The following is a 13,652-nucleotide window of genomic DNA, read 5'->3' on the forward strand; positions in this document are numbered from 1 at the left end:
AACACACAGCCATTAATGTCTAAATTGCTGGCAACAAAAGAGAGTACACCCCTAAGTGAAAATGTCCAAATTGGGCCCAATTAGCCATTTGCCCTCCCGGTGTCATGTGACTCGTTAGTGTTACAAGGTCTCAGGTGTGAATGGGAAGCAGGTGTGTTAAATTGTGTGTTATCGCTCTCACTCTCTCATACTGGTCACTGAATGTTCAACATGGCACCTCATGGCAAAGAACTCTCTGAGGATCTAAAAAAAGAACTGTTTCTCTACATAAAGATGGCCTAGGCTTTAAGAAGATTTCCAAGACCCTGAAACTGCACTGCATCACGGTGGCCAAGACCATACAGAGGTTTACCAGGACAGGTTTCACTCAGAACAGGTCTCGCCATGGTCAACCAAAGAAGTTCAGTGCATGTGCTCAGCGTCATATCCAGAGGTCGTCATTGGGAAATAGACGTATAAATGCTGCCAGCATTGCTGCAGAGTTTGAAGGGGTGGGGGGGACAGCTTGTCAGTGCTCAGACCATACGCCACACACTGCATCAAATTGATCTGCATGGCGTCCCAGAAGGAAGCCTCTTCCAAAGATGATGCACAAGAAAGCCTGCAAACAGTTTGCTGAAGACAAGCACACTAAGGACATGGATTACTGGAACCATGTCCTGTGGTCTGATGAGACCAAGATAAAAGTATTTGGTTCAGATGGTGTCAAGCGTGGGTGGCGGGTGGCGTGGGTGCTGTCCCAAAAAGCGTATTTTAATTGGTTTGCACAAAAGTTATAGCGTTTACAAACTATAGGATAGATTTTTGGACTTTTTATTTATTTATTTTTTGTTACTAATGGCGGCGATCTGCGATTTTTAGCGGGACTGCGACATTGCGGCGGACAGATCGGACCCCTGACTGACATTTTTGACACTTTTAGGGGGACCAGTGACATTACTACAGTAATCAGTGCTAAAAATATGCACTGTTACTGTAATAATGACACTGGCAGGGAAGGGGTTAACATTGTGGGTGATCAAGGGGTTAAATGTGAGCCTAGGGGAGTGATTCTAACTGTGAGGTGTGGGGCGTGGCTTGTGAAATGATCATAGAGACATGTGATCCTATATAGAAGGATCACAGGGGCTCGGTGATCATTCCAGGGAGAAGAACGGTTGGCTGTGTTTACAACAGCTGACCGTCCTTCTCTCTCAGCAGGGAGCGATCGCTGGTGTCAGGTGGCAATCGGAGCCACCTGCCCCGTGCATCAGCTTCCCACGATGTCAAGTGGGGGCGGGAGTGTACCCCCTAGCTGCAGGCGCGCGACCGACTTAAGTATACGTCAGTTTACGCAGGAGGGCCGCACTGCCGCAGTAAAAAGGCAGCGGGCGGTCGGGAAGAGGTTAAAGATAACTTCTGTACTTCTGCCTTTCTTAATATTCAATTTAACCCTGTCCACGCTGCAGAAGGATAGTACAGCAGCAACAAAGAAAGATGTTCTGCAGCAATTATCAGCGACAGTCCAGGTTTCATGTATATTTTTATATTTTTTGCTTTTTTTCCTTATTTGATTGTTAATTGTGTACTACTGTCCTTTTACATTTTTTACATATTTTAATTTTGTTATTTTTCTGTTTTTTTCTTTCTGTAAAAAAAAAAAAAAAATGAAAGCAAAGATCTTCTGTAACCCTCTATAATAACTAATAATAAAATAATAATAAAAAATACTGTAGCTTTAATCTCACTTTCCCTATTATATACAAAGCATTATGCCAAAATGGTGAAACTTTTCTGTATTTTGATTGGTGAGATTACATTTCTCAATCTCGCTCATCCCTGATTGAGGAATAAGGCTACTTGCATAGGAGATGTACATTGGGAAATATGATTCATTGTGAATGAGAAAAAGAACAGGTTCAGCTTTAGAAATTCTGTAATTCTGTAATTTTTAGTTTATTAGCACATATATTCAAAAGGAAAATTGGCTTGGCCATCTGAGTTAGAGCAGAAGGGGTGCAATGAACTAATTTTGAAAGATCCAAAGATCTCATGACAAGTCATCAAACAGTGATGTTCTTTGGCAGCAGATCTGTAGAACATGTACACAGTTTAGGAGCCCAGGGCAAAATGAAGCAAATTTTATAATCCAAGAAGAAAATGGCAGAAGATGTATGCAAAGTGTATTTTGAGATGACGCAAAGTTTACTTGGCAGTCTCCGCAGAGGCTTCTGCACAAAAAGTGAAGCCTCATATAATTGTTTACCTTTGTAAACAATGGTAAGGAACCAACATCAGAGATGAAGGATTTGGCAGAATAAAATTTAGGTATTTATTTGCAGCTTGGCATGTAAAGCGCAATTCTTAATTTCCAGAACGTTGTGACTTTAACCACTTTAAGACCGGAAGGATTTGCCCCCCTTAATGACCAGGCCCTATTTTTAGATTTGGTACCTTAACGGACAATTGCGCGGTCCTACAACGCTGTACCCAAATAAAATTGACGTCCTTTTTTTCCCCACAAATAGAGCTTTCTTTTGATGGTATTTGATCACTCGTGCAATTTAAATTTTTTGCACTATAAACAAAAAAAGAGCGACAATTTTGAAAAAAAAAAAACAATATTTTTCACATTCTGCTATATAACATTCCCCAAAAAAATTTCAAAATCAAAATGTTTTAACATTTTAGGCCAATTTGTTTTCTGCTACATATTTTTGGTAAAAAAAATTGCAATAAGCGTATTTTGATTGGTTTGCACAAAAGTGCAAACTACGGGAAAGATTTATGTAATTTTTATTGTTTTTTTTTTACTACTTTTACTAATGGCGGCGATCTGTGATTTTTTACGGGACTGCGACATTTTGGCGGACAGATCGGACCACTAACTGACATTTTTGACACTTTTGGGGGGACCAGTGACATTACTACAGTAATCAGTGCTAAAAATATGCATTGTTACTGTAATAATGACACTGGCAGGGAAGAGGTTAACCCTATGGGTGATCAATGGGTTAAATACATGCCTCATGCTTACTGAGGTGTGTGGGGGGGAGGGGGTTCTGTGACACAGACAGAGATTGCAGGTTCAGCTATACTGAATCCTATGATCTCCTCCTGTCTGTCGCTGAGAAGATCCGCCTGCTTTGTTTACATCACACATCTTCTCACAGTTTCCCTGACAATCGGGGAAGGGAGGCAGCAATCACCGCCTCTCCTCCTACGGCCTGAGATTACTAGGAGATCTACGTCGCTGGACCCAGGGGAGCCGCACTGCTGCAGTAGGAATACTATGAGCAGTTGGCAAGTGGTTAAGCATCAACGTGGGTCCAGGTTTCTAGGGGGTTTGGTCAACAGGCTTCATTAATTACCAGCAAAGTTTCATACAGGTGACAGGAACTGTCCTTGTTATGGGTCAGACAACTGGTCAAAAAGGCAAAAAGGCAAAAATTTGAAAATAAACATTAAGGGGTCATGGCCCTAACATGGTCATATTGATGTTCTAAAAAGTTTTATTAAAGCGAAGGAGATTTTCCAGGTCATGGGAGCACCCCTTGGACTTAGTGATTCCTGATGTAGGGCTGATGAAGTTTGTTTTAGCTGGGTTGCTTTGGATATTGGCCGATACACCAGAGAGAGAAAATATGCTGCACAAATCTTGGCCAAGTGGTACTACATATACAACAAACCAGTGGTGCACCTGTTGGGCCTTTGAGGGGAACCTCCTTCAAGGCAAACTACTAGTGCAATCATGTCCATTACATATTAATGGGTCACTATTGTAAAAGCATTGTGCCAAGACTGAGAAGATCTGCCTTCTAGGTCTTCTACCACACATATTCTAAACCTTCTACCAGAATTACTTACTGTCTTAACCATTTGCAATTGTAGCACTGCCCCCTAGAGGACTGCTGGATATAACACTTTCTGGATTCCCCTGGGTTACCCATAGCAACTGCTTGCTGAAACTTATCACTTTAAGTACTTGGCTCAGTCAATGATCAGTCCGGGGGATGATGTTTTGTAGTTTTATTTAGAACTGGGATAGGAGAAGGGATAAGTGGGATACTCCAACTAGTAACTATTCACAGTATTGAGGACATCTGACTTTAGGATGCAGCAAGGCCGCTGCTTCATTCTGCCACTGGAAAGAAGGTAATTTAAGTGTTTCTGCTTGTAATTATCTTCAGGGTTCTAACTTGGCACTCCCTTTCTCTCTCTCTGTGTGCTTACACCCGTCCACTGACTCTACACTCTGGAGTGGTGCCCTTCCTGGGCAGACCCTGGGCAAGTTCCTCTGTATTCACGGACACTGTTTTCCCAGAGTCACCGATGCCCCCAACTCCACCAGTCAGCTTCTCTTGGACCTCCGGATTCAGCCACACACTCTGGTTCACCAGGCTGACCTCCTGAGACCACCATCCACTGCTGCAGAAGAGGAGGCAGCCATCACCCTCCTTCTGGGACCTGGCTTCCCACCCAAAGACCCCCTGCCTCATGTGCCCCTGGCTTTTATACCCTATCCCACAATGCATCAGTCTGTGTGCCAAACCCATGGGATAGTATCAAAGCCTGTGTGTCATTGGCTGGGTTTCCTCCACTGTCCAATGTGCCTCCCCATTGGACACAGTGGGGACACTCCCTCAGTCCAAATGTATCACACACTGAGCATATGAAGCAGGCCTAACTATGAAGCATGCTCCCCTGATAAGCAGAGTGCATCTATATTTTGCCTGCTGCTATCCTGATAAGCAGGCAGAGACAAAACCACTCTCCTTACCTAGCATCTATCTAGGAGGGTGCTACATCATTATTTTTGGGACACAATGAGATTTCCTTCTGCCCCTCATCATTTTCATGTTAAATATTGAACCTTTCATTAGAGCTATCAACTCTACCAGTATTACAATTGTAAGAGAGGGCTTCAATGACTAGCATGTAGTCTTCCCAGTTGACTTCCCAGTAAGGAGGGTTTTGGGTTTCTGGAGAACTGGGCTGACTTCTCAGTCGGCCACCGGCTCTTTGGTAGGGACGGATTACACCTAAATAGGGAGGGTGCAACCGTACTGGGTGAGAGGATGGCCAAAAAGTTAGAGGGGCTTTTAAACTAGGTGATGGGGGGAGGGTACAGATGTAGAATTAGCCAGCAGGGAGCAAGATTCAGAGGGCACAAATGGGGACATTAGTGGTAGGGTGTTTAGAGTACCTAAATCCAAGGTGGGTATGGGGAAAAATCACAAGAGCAGCTGAAAAACAACATCAAACGAGGATATAGTATGCAACCGGTCAAAATTACGAGGTTTGTATACCAATGCCAGAAGCCTGGCCAACAAGATGGGAGTGCTGGAGCTGCTGATGTTTGAGGAGGACTTAGATTTTGTGGGGATAACAGAGACTTGGTTCCACAGCTCTCACGATTGGATGGCGACCATTCAGGGGTATTCCCTTTATCGCAGGGATAGAGAAGGTAAAAAAGGGGAGGGGTATGCCTGTATATTAAGAACAGTGTACAGGTAAATATGAGGGATGGTGTTAAAGATATATACACTAAATAGTGTATATCCCTCGCGCCTATGGATGGCCTATTGGGAGAAGGGCAAGTGTAGGAATAAATAAATAAGTAAATAAATCTAAATATAATGGGGAGGGGGTAATAGCAGCTGCTATAAGATAAGTGATAAGTATAGAAAGGAAAATCCCAAAGTAGCTGGGATTTGTATAGCGCTTGCTATATGAGGGATGATATTAATAATGGAGCTATGGACGAGGCAGAATCCCTATGGGTAGAACTCAAAAGGGAAGGCACTATAGGGAAGGTAATATTGGGCGTATGCTATAGGCCCCCCAACCAGAGGGAGGAGGGGGAGGCGGACCTCCTTTTACAGATAGGATTGGCAGCAAGGATGGGAAATGTCGTTATAATGGGGGACTTTAATTATCCAGATATAGACTGGGCAGAAGGAACCGTGCATTCAGCCAAGGCTCGGCAGTTCCTAAATGTTTTGCAGGACAATTTTATGGGTCAGATGGTGAACGCACCGACAAGAAACAATGCGGTACTAGACCTACTGATTACTAACAATACAGACCTGCTCACGGATATAGAAATACGGGGCAACTTAGGAAACAGTGACCATAGGTCAATAAGTTTCAGTATTAATTACAGTAATAGGAAACACAAGGGTAATATAAGGACAATGAATTTCAAAAGAGCCAATAATTTCCCACAACTGCGCTCTCTGCTAGAAAATATCAAATGGGATAGAACCCTGGGAACAAAGAGCACGGAGCAAAAATGGGAGTGCTTCAAGAGCATACTTAACAAAGGGATTGGCCAGTGCATTCCAAAGGGAAATAAATTTAAAAAAGCAAAACTAAACCCTGGGTGGCTAAACTCCAACATAAAAATGCATATTAATACTAAAGAAAAGGCCTTCAAAAAATACAAGGCTGAGAGGTCATTGGCAGCATTCAAGCATTACAAAGAGTGCAATAAGAAATGTAAAGGCGAAATCAAGGCGGCTAAAATAGAACACGAGTGACATATAGCGGAAGAGAGTAAAAAGAACCCCAAGAAATTCTTTAAGTATATAAACAGTAAGAAAGCGAGGCCAGAACACATTGGCTCCATAAAAGACGACGAAGGAAATTTGGCCACAGAGGACAGAGAAGAGGCGAACGTGTTAAATAATTTCTTCTCTTCAGTCTTCACAAAAGAATCGGGGGGCTACACTAACCCAGCTTGTAATGCTAAACTAAATAATACACCTCAGGAAGTACCGCCATGGCTAATAGAAGATAGACTTAGAACTAAACTAGAGAAACTTAAGATAAATAAATCACCAGGACTGGATGGCTTGCACCCGAGGGTTCTTAAAGAGCTCAGCCAGGTGATTGCCAGACCATTATTCTTGATTTTTAAGGATAGTCTACAGACGGGTATGGTGCCAGCTGATTGGAAAAAAGACAACGTGGTACCAATATTTAAAAAAGAGCCAAGATATATCCTGGGTAACTATAGGCCGGTCAGCCTAACATCAGTAGTCTGCAAGATTTTGGAGGGGATGTTAAGGGACCACATACAAGACTTTAGTAATGAAAACGGTATTATTAGTAGTAATCAGCATGGATTCATGAAAAATCGTTCTTGCCAAACCAATCTATTAACCTTCTATGATGAAGTGAGCTGCCACCTAGATAAAGGTAAGACTGTGGATGTGGTGTATCTGGACTTTGCAAAGGCCTTTGACACCGTTCCCCACAAACGCTTACTGTAAAAACGAAGGAATGTAGGTATGGACCATAGGGTGAGTACCTGGATAGAGAACTGGCTCCAGGGGAGAGTCCAGAGAGTGGTGATAAATGGGGAGTACTCGGATTGGGCGGGTGTGGAAAGTGGGGTCCCCGAAGGTTCTGTCCTGGGACCAATCCTGTTTAATTTATTAATAAATGATCTAGAGGAGGGGATATCTAGTACAATCTCAGTATTTGTGGATAATACTAAACTAAGCATGACAATATCTTCTATGCAGGATGTGGAAACCTTACAAGCCTGAACAAAATAATAGGGTGGGCAACTACATGGCAGATGAGGTTTAATGTTGAAAAATGTAATGCACTTGGGTATCAGAACCACGAAAGCAAGCTACTCACTGGGGGGGGGGGGACCTCTGGGTGAGTCTAGGATGGAAAAGGACCTGGGGGTACTGGTGGACAACAGGCTTGGCAGTGGCATTCAATGCCAAGCCGCTGCAAGCAAAGCCAACAGAATACTGGCATGTATAAAAAAGGGGATTCACTCCAGAAATAAAGAGATTATTCTCCCACTCTACAAGACTCTGGTCCGGGCCACAGCTGGAGTATGCTGTCCAGTTCTGGGCACCGGTCCTCAGGAAGGATGTACTGGAACTGGAGAGAGTCCAGAGAAGGGCAACAAAAATAATTAGGGGAATGGAGGGCATCGGCTATGAGGAAAGACTTCAAGCACTGAACTTATTCTCTCTGGAGAAGAGACGATTGAGGGGGGGATATGATATCAATGTACAAATACTGTACTGGTGATGACCCTAGCATAAGGAACAAACTTTTTAGAGAAAGGGAATACAATAAGGGGTTCTTCACTGTCAGAGCAGTAAGGATGTAGAATTCTCTTCCACAAGCTGTGGTATCAGCAGGGAGCATCAATAGTTTCAAAAAACTATTAGATGGGCACCTTAAAGACCACAACATACAGGGGTATACAATGTACGGTTAACAGCAAACACACACACATCATAGGTTGGACTGGATGGACTGATGTCTTTTTTCAACCTCACAAACTATATAACTATGACTTGAACTTTTATAAAAAAAAAAAAAAAAAACCTTTAGCTACTGCCTCTAATCTTCTAAAATTATTTGTAGAATATGGCTGGCTTTCCAATTTAAAAAATCAATATCAATGTCAGAAGTCCAGACCCTAACCCCACTGGCAACACCAGATACCCTTATATTCTTCCCCTTTCCCTTCAGGTGCAAATATCAAAGCCAAACTTTACAATTTAGTGGGAGCTAACTTTATACCATTACTTCAGTGTATTGCCCAAGATCTCAAAAAATTGGACATTGCACATTTCTTTTGGTTTGGTAGGATGACAACTATAAAAATTAATCTTTCTCTGTTTTTCCATATCCAATGCAAACGCTCCAATCAGCCTACCTTCCTTATCTCTGAAAAGAGCCCAATCCATTTTCAGTTGGGTGGCATGGAAGACAGTGAAAACCAAGCAACTCCTTACTTGTCTTACCAAAATATATCAGTTGATCTTCACCTATGTCATACTTCTCTTTCCCTTTTCATGCAGAATGTCTCATGTAGTGTTGTACTTTTTTGGATAATGTTAAATAAAAATTATATTTATAAAAAAAAAAAAAGAAATACAGAATGGAGTGTCAGAATAAATCCAGATGAAAGAATCCATGACAGTTTTAATTGTTAGTAACAACATAAAAGCAATTGTTGAGCAGCAATGGTTTTCATTACTGCTGCTCAACAACTGATGTTAAGTTGTTACTCCATGAGGAGAGATCAATACTGGTTCTGATACAGATCTGTGAAGTCACTGTCCACCCAAGTTTTATCCTGGGTTGAGCTCTGATGAAACAGGAGTGTTGTTGCCTCTGAAACACGTTAATTGTATTTTTATGACTTTTTTTACCAAAAAATAAAATTATCTTGAACTCTTTCATCCAGTTTTGGTCTGGCGGCCCTTTCTGTATTGATCTGGTTTGATCTACTGTTGGGTGCTCTTCTAGGGAAGCCTTGCCGTGCGAGAGCTACCTTGCCAGAGCTATTGAGCTTGTTTGAAGTTTTACTTCCTCTGACTACACTTGCAAGTCTAAAAGTTCCCAGTTCCTCTTTGGGTATGTTGTTCGAGATTTACCTACCTATGGCAGCCATATTCTATGGCTCCAATCTCGTTATGTATCACTGCTTGGGTGATCTTGTTTTTGGTTTAGTTAAGGCAAGAATATGGGGTTTTTCCATGCCTTGGCTATATTTGTTTGGCTGCCATAATCCCTTTTAATTGAAATCTATTTACACATTATTTCAAAAGAATTTGCACAGGTGTCTAAATATTTTTGATAATTAGTTGTGTAAACACATCCAAAAAAATGTGATTCAAAAGGAAGAGGAACTGTTTGTACCTTGCCACAGCATGACACTCAAAAGGGTATAAATATCTATCCTGTCAGATTAACTTATCACTCAAAGCTAGACAGTTGACTACAAGACCGAACTAGCAACTCAACTATCAGCCTTTAAACCTGAACCGGAGCTTCCATAACCATGAATGCAATCTTCAGCTTTTTCATCTTGAGCGGTTTGGCAATTACAGGTAAGTAGATAAATACTTAAAATTGTATCTTATTATTTTATTTGTGCCACCATATTAGGCAGAGTATTATTTCACATTAGTACATCTCTTTTATATGAAACTTTAAGTTTAGGCCCTCAACTTACTGATTTGCTCTCTAAAGGCAGCCAGTTATAGTGCATGTAGACCCTAACAATGTACTTCTCCCCCCTTACCTGACCTGCCAGGCTGAATGCCCGGATAAGGGTCTGGTATGGATTTTGGGGGGGGACCCCACTCCGTTTTTGCAGGGTTTTTTTTGTAACCAGCACTTTGTTTGTTTCTTATTATGCAGCTGTATGGTTGTTAATGACACTGCAGCCAGCTTCCTGGCCCCGCTCCTTACCAACCAGCTTACACTGCACAGACCATAACAATGTACTTCTCCTATTTGCGCCTACATTGCCTGTTAAAGAGGAACTAAACTATCTCAATCAATATTAACTATATTTTGTATTATACAGCTGTCAGCAGGGAAACCCATTGACAGCTGATGGCACAATGGTTGTTAACGACACTGCAGCCAGCTTCCTGGCCCCGCTCCTTAACAACCAGCTTACACTGCACAGACCCTAACAATGTCTCTTATTTGCTCCTACATTGCCTGTTAAAGTGGAACTAAACTATCTCAATCAGCATTAACTATTTTCATTCTTATGCTTCAAGCATTAAAATAGAAGTATTGGAATCATTTTGTTATTTAACTATACTTACCTTGGTGGATGCAGCATCGTTCTGATGCTGCATCTGTCCCTCTCTGGCTGTAACACTGCAGAGTCCCCCTGCCCCAAAGCACCCCCCCCCCCTCTCAGGGTAAGGGTATGTGGCCTAATATGTTTCAGGAGGGAGGGGGCTTGCTCATCCCCCCCTTACCTGACCTGCCAGGCTGAATGATAAGGGTCTGGTATGGATTTTGGGGGGGGGGACCCCACTCCGTTTTTGCTGTTTTTTTTTTTTTTTTTTGTAAGTAGCACTTTGTTTGTTTCTTATTATACAGCTGTCAGCAGGGAAACCCATTGACATCGGATGACTCAATGGTTGTTAATGACACCGCAGCCAGCTTCCTGGTCCCGCTCCTTAATAACCAGCTTACACTGCACAGACCCTAACAATGTACTTCTCCTATTTGCACCTACATTGCCTGTTAAAGAGGAACTAAACTATCTCAATCAACATTAACTATATTTTTTATTATACAGCTGTCAGCAGGGAAACCCATTGACAGCTGATGACACAATGGTTGTTAACGACACCGCAGCCAGCTTCCTGGCCCCGCTCCTTAACCACTTACCGCATACTGACGTAGGTCTACGTCAGCAAACTTTGCGGTAGTGTACCGGGATGGTGCCTCTAGCTAGAGGCATCATTCCGGTACCGTGGTTTGAAGCCGACGGTTGGCTTTCCGTCGGTACCGACCGATGCGGCTCGAGAGCCGCTCGATCGGTACCCGGGGGGGCGGGAGGGGACGTCCCCCCCTCCCGCCGCCTTCCGTGGCTTTGCTCGGGGCTCCCGTCCCACCGGGAGCCCCGAGCACCCAGCCGGCGCGTCCGCCGGCTGGATGGAGTCCCGATGAATGCCGGAAACAGCATCGATCGGGGCTCCGTTGACGTAACCCGGAGGCGGCGTCCATGACGTCACTTCCGGGTTAGTGTGCTGCAAAAGGCGGCAAATTTAAAAATCGGCTGTATGCAAAAACGCCGTTTTTGGCGTTTTGCATACAGGGAAGTGTAGTGGAGGGGTCTAGGGTCTTTTAGACCCTCGATCCCTCCATAAAGTGTACCTGTCACGACATATTGCTGTCACAAGGGATGTTTACATTGCTTGTGACAGCAATAAAAGTGATCAGATTTTTTTTTTTTTTAAAAAACTGTAATAAAGTTAAAAAAATAAATTAAATAAATGGGAAAAAAAAAAAATTTAGCCGCCCCCGTCACCGTTAGCTCGCGCACAAAAAAAAACGTATACGCAAGTCGAGCCGCAAATTAAATCGCTGTTCAAACCACACATGTGAGGTATTGCCGCGATCGCCAGAGTGTGAGCAATAATTTAAAAAAAAGAGCTACACTCTACCTCAAAACTGGTAACCGTTAAATAAATTTAAAGCGTCGCAGATTGAGATCTCTATTGACCGTAGTTTGTCGACATCCCACGGGGGGGCGCAATTTTAAACCGTAACATGTTGGGTATCTATTTACTCGGTGTGACATGTTCTTTCACAATATACAAAAAAAATGGGCTAACTTTACTGTTTAGTATTTTTTAAATGCAGTGAAATGTGATTTTTCAAAATTTTTCCAAAAAAATGGCGCTTTATAGACCGCTGCGCAAATACCGCGTGACAAAAATTATTGCAATGACCGACATTTTATTCTCCAGAGTCTTTGCTAAAATAATATATATAATGTTTGGGGGTTCTAAGTTGTTTTCTAGGAAAAAATACTGGTTTTAACGTGTGAACAAAAAGTGTCCGAAATAGGGCTGGGGCTTAAGTGGTTAACAACCAGCTTGCACTGCACAGACCCTAATGTACTTCTCTTATTTGCTCCTACATTACCTGTTAAAGTGGAACTAAACTATCTCAATCAGCATTAACTATTTTCATTCTTATGCTTCTAGCATTAAAATAGAATTATTGGAATCATTTTGTTATTTAACTATACTTACCTTGGTGGATGCAGCATCGTTCTGATGCTGCATCTGTCCCTCTCTGGCTGTAACACTGCAGAGCCCCCTGCCCCAAAGCACCCCCCCCCCTCCCCAAGGTAAGGGTATGTGGTCTGGTATGTTTCAGGAGGGAGGAGGACTTGCTCATCCCCGCCTTACCTGACCTGCCAGGCTGAATGCCCGGATAAGAGTCTGGTATGGATTTTGGGGGGCGGTGGGGGGGGGGGGGGGGCTACTCCATTTTTTGCAGTTTTTTTTTGTAACCAGCACTTTGTTTGTTTTTTTATTATACAGCTGTCAGTAGGGAAACCCATTGACAGCTGATGACTCAATGGTTGTTAACGACACCGCAGCCAGCTTCCTGGCCCCGCTCCTTAACAACCAACTTACACTGCACCCTGATTGGGCAAAGCTTTGCCCGATCAGAGTGCAGAATGCACTGTGCAGCGCGCAGTGCATTGCAGGTTGTTCGTCGGGGCCCACACCCTGTAAATTCAGGTGTTCAGCGAATGGCCGTACAGGCAAATATTCATCCCGCACTCATGGCCAGAACAGAACCGTTTGCCCATCACTAATTAAAATTAAATAAATAGCATTTTCAGTTTGCTGTGCTCAGGTACAGTTGGGTTGTACTTTAAATATACCATTAAGGCTTCATGTACATACAGCTCAGAGCTTTTGCCGTTTTTTTGCCAAAGCTCCTAAACTCAACTTAATAAAAGCCTATGTGTCAAGGTAAACATAGGCTTTTAGCAGAGTTTAGGAGCTGCTGTGGTTAGGTGAGCTTCATTCTTGTTCTCCTGAATGCAGAAGAATCACATTCAAGTAAACTCTGGTTTCCTCTCACACTCCAAAAACATGCTGGTAGTTTAATTGGATCTTGTCGAATTTGGTCCTTGTATGTATGAATGTGAGTTAGGGGCCTTAGATTGTAAGCTCCTTGAGGGCAGTTTTAGATGTACAATATATATATATATATATATATATATATATATATATATATATATATATTGTACATCTACAACTGTGTATATATATATATATATATATATATATATATATATATATATATATATATATATATATATATATAGACAGTATATGCATATGATA

General features: G+C 42.5%; 1 protein-coding gene across 2 annotated transcripts in view; it reads left to right on the plus strand.

Annotated features, from left to right (window-relative positions):
- Positions 1–13,652, plus strand: part of LOC309568086 (uncharacterized protein) — a 76,739-nt gene that overhangs the window by 44,837 nt on the left and 18,250 nt on the right. The window contains exon 1 of one of the 2 annotated variants that reach the window (XM_082273662.1): positions 9,716–9,857. The exons of the other annotated variant lie outside the window; for it this stretch is intronic. Coding sequence (XP_082129788.1) covers positions 9,809–9,857 — 49 coding nt within the window. The 5' untranslated portion in view covers positions 9,716–9,808. Of the gene's footprint in view, positions 1–9,715; positions 9,858–13,652 lie in introns of those variants that run through there. 2 annotated transcript variants of the gene reach the window in all.

The sequence above is a fragment of the Pelophylax lessonae genome (assembly GCF_965119305.1).
Source record: "Pelophylax lessonae genome assembly, chromosome: 12".
NCBI classification, from domain to species: domain Eukaryota; kingdom Metazoa; phylum Chordata; class Amphibia; order Anura; family Ranidae; genus Pelophylax; species Pelophylax lessonae.